General features: G+C 35.9%; 1 protein-coding gene across 1 annotated transcript in view; it reads left to right on the top strand.

Annotated features, from left to right (window-relative positions):
• Positions 1 to 1,879: 1,879 nt before the first annotated feature.
• The window catches only part of LOC115294075 (olfactory receptor 14A16-like), a 20,701-nt gene continuing 20,254 nt past the window's right edge, over positions 1,880 to 2,326 (top strand). The window contains exon 1 of the mRNA XM_029941779.1: positions 1,880 to 2,067. Coding sequence (XP_029797639.1) covers positions 1,880 to 2,067 — 188 coding nt within the window. The remainder of the gene's footprint in view (positions 2,068 to 2,326) is intronic.

The following is a 2,326-nucleotide window of genomic DNA, read 5'->3' as shown; positions in this document are numbered from 1 at the left end:
TAAGTGCCCTCCACCATCACCACCACCCCTTTTCCCCCCTCCCCCTTCCCCTTCAACTCTCAGTTCATTTTCAGCATTCAATAGTCTCTCAAGTTTTGTATCCCTCTCTCTCCCCAACTCTCTCTCCCTCCTCCGCTCCCCCTGGTTGAGAACCAGGGATAAAATTTTAAAATAAGCAAAAGAGCATGGTAAAACTTAGAAATTAAATTAAAATTCATTTTCAATTTTTTGGTAAACTTTTTAAACTTTCCACAAAATTTACAGGAAACATAAGATTTACAAATCGCATGTGTAGAAATAAAATGTGGTGTCTTTTCTTAAGTATACTGTACCTGGATATATGAGAATAACATATTCTTTTTTTCTGAATAGACTGCATAGTGAGAATTGATTCCTTAGCAAGCCAAAGTCACTACTTTAAAACATGTCATTATGTGACTCTGAATGACTCAGCTAACAGTATACTATATCTACAAAATCTTTTAAACACTGTTATAATAGTAATATTGGCAAACCCAAAAAATTGTTGGATTAATTATAAAATAAATTGATTAAGATATGCTTGTAAAAATATTATTGGCAATACAAAGAAAAAAATTAAAAAATTTGGAATTACTGTTTTCTATAACTATTGTAAGGGAAAATTAAAAAAAATCAAAATCTGGAATTATGATAAAATATGTAAAATTTAAAACTTATACAATCTTCCCATATGATAATTTAAAAAATTTTAATCTATTTTATTTATTTTTGAGAGACAGAGAGGGACAGTGTGAGTGGGGGAGGGTCAGAGAGAGAGGGAGACACAAAATGTGAAGCAGGCTCCAGGCTCCAAGCTGTCCGCACAGAGCCTGATGTGGGGCTTGAACCCACAAACCGTGAGATCATGACCTGAGCCAAAGCCAGACACTTAACTGACTGAGTCACCCTGGCGCCCCCATATGAAAATTAAAACAAGGATGATTAGGATGAATTTGAAATGAAAAGTAATATTAATTTATACAAGGGGCATATAATGTGAACACAATGATTGGAATATTTCCCCTGAGCTGGATCTTTTCAAGATACTCCACAAACATGCAGACCCATCCAGACATGTAAATGTAGCATCATGCAGAGTAACATTTATGATATAACAGGTATCTAATAACTTGACAACCATTTATAAAAGCAAATGATATGAAATATTTGTATTTGTGTTTGAAAGTACTTTGATTTGACATTACCAAATAACCTATGAGAAACCAATAATTTGATACACATTAGCAAGTATCAGAGTCAATGATATTCTACATATTTATATATTTAGTATCACTTCCTCACCAAAAATTTTTCCAAGGGCCACTTTCATCTCCCTGTTTCTCAGGCTGTAAAAGGTAGGATCCGGACTAGAAGGTAACAGAGAATATAACTAAGACATAAAAGGTTCAATGATGATGGGAAGTTTGAGGTTGAACATAAATATACATGAATGCAGAAGAGAGGAACAAGGCTACCACATTTAGATGGGTCATGCAGGTGGAGAAGGTTTTAACCTACTTTGTGAAGAAAGAATTCTTAGAACAGTGGAAATGCTATAAATATAGAATGCAACCATTAAAGTAAAACATAGAAAAGCAAAACAACAACCGACAATAATAAACACATATTCTAGAATTTGCTCCCCAGAACAAGCAAGTGTAAACAATGCTGGAATATCACAGAAAAATTGATGCACTATGTTTGGCCCACAGAAATGGACACACAATGTACCTGCAACATGAAAGAATCCATAAACACACCCACTGAGCCATGATGTAGTCACCATCCACACAGGGCACCTCTATTCCTAATGGCCTCATACTCATGGGACAGCAGATGACAGCTTAGGGGTCATAGGATGTCACCGAAGGGGGGCAAACTCTGTGCCAGCAAAGGAAAGAAGAAACATTTGCAAGGCACATTCCGGGAAAGAGATGGAATGGCTGTTGTTCAGAAAGTTTATGATGGATTTGGGGATAGTGATGGAAATATAGCAGATATCAATCAAGGACAGATTTTTCAGGGATTTAGAAATGTTGGTCAATGGTAGTGATTGTGATAATGAGAACTTCCCCATAAGTGCTGCCGGGTAAATCAGCAAGAAGTGGGTATACAGTCTCTGAAGCACCTCATCATCAGGAAATCCCATAAGCAAAAACTGTATTATTAGGGTCACATTGGTTACATTATCAGGCATGCTGATTGTTTTTCAGCAAACATAAGAAAAAATTTCTTCTATCTTCAGAGCTGTCTTTTTGTTGGTTTTGTTATACATTTAGTGTGAAGTTATTCCTGAGGTAAAGCG

This window comes from Suricata suricatta, chromosome 6 (assembly GCF_006229205.1).
Source record: "Suricata suricatta isolate VVHF042 chromosome 6, meerkat_22Aug2017_6uvM2_HiC, whole genome shotgun sequence".
Classification (NCBI taxonomy): Eukaryota; Metazoa; Chordata; class Mammalia; order Carnivora; family Herpestidae; genus Suricata; species Suricata suricatta.
Note: the sequence above shows the minus strand (reverse complement) of the source record. Positions and strands in the feature narration are given on the sequence as shown.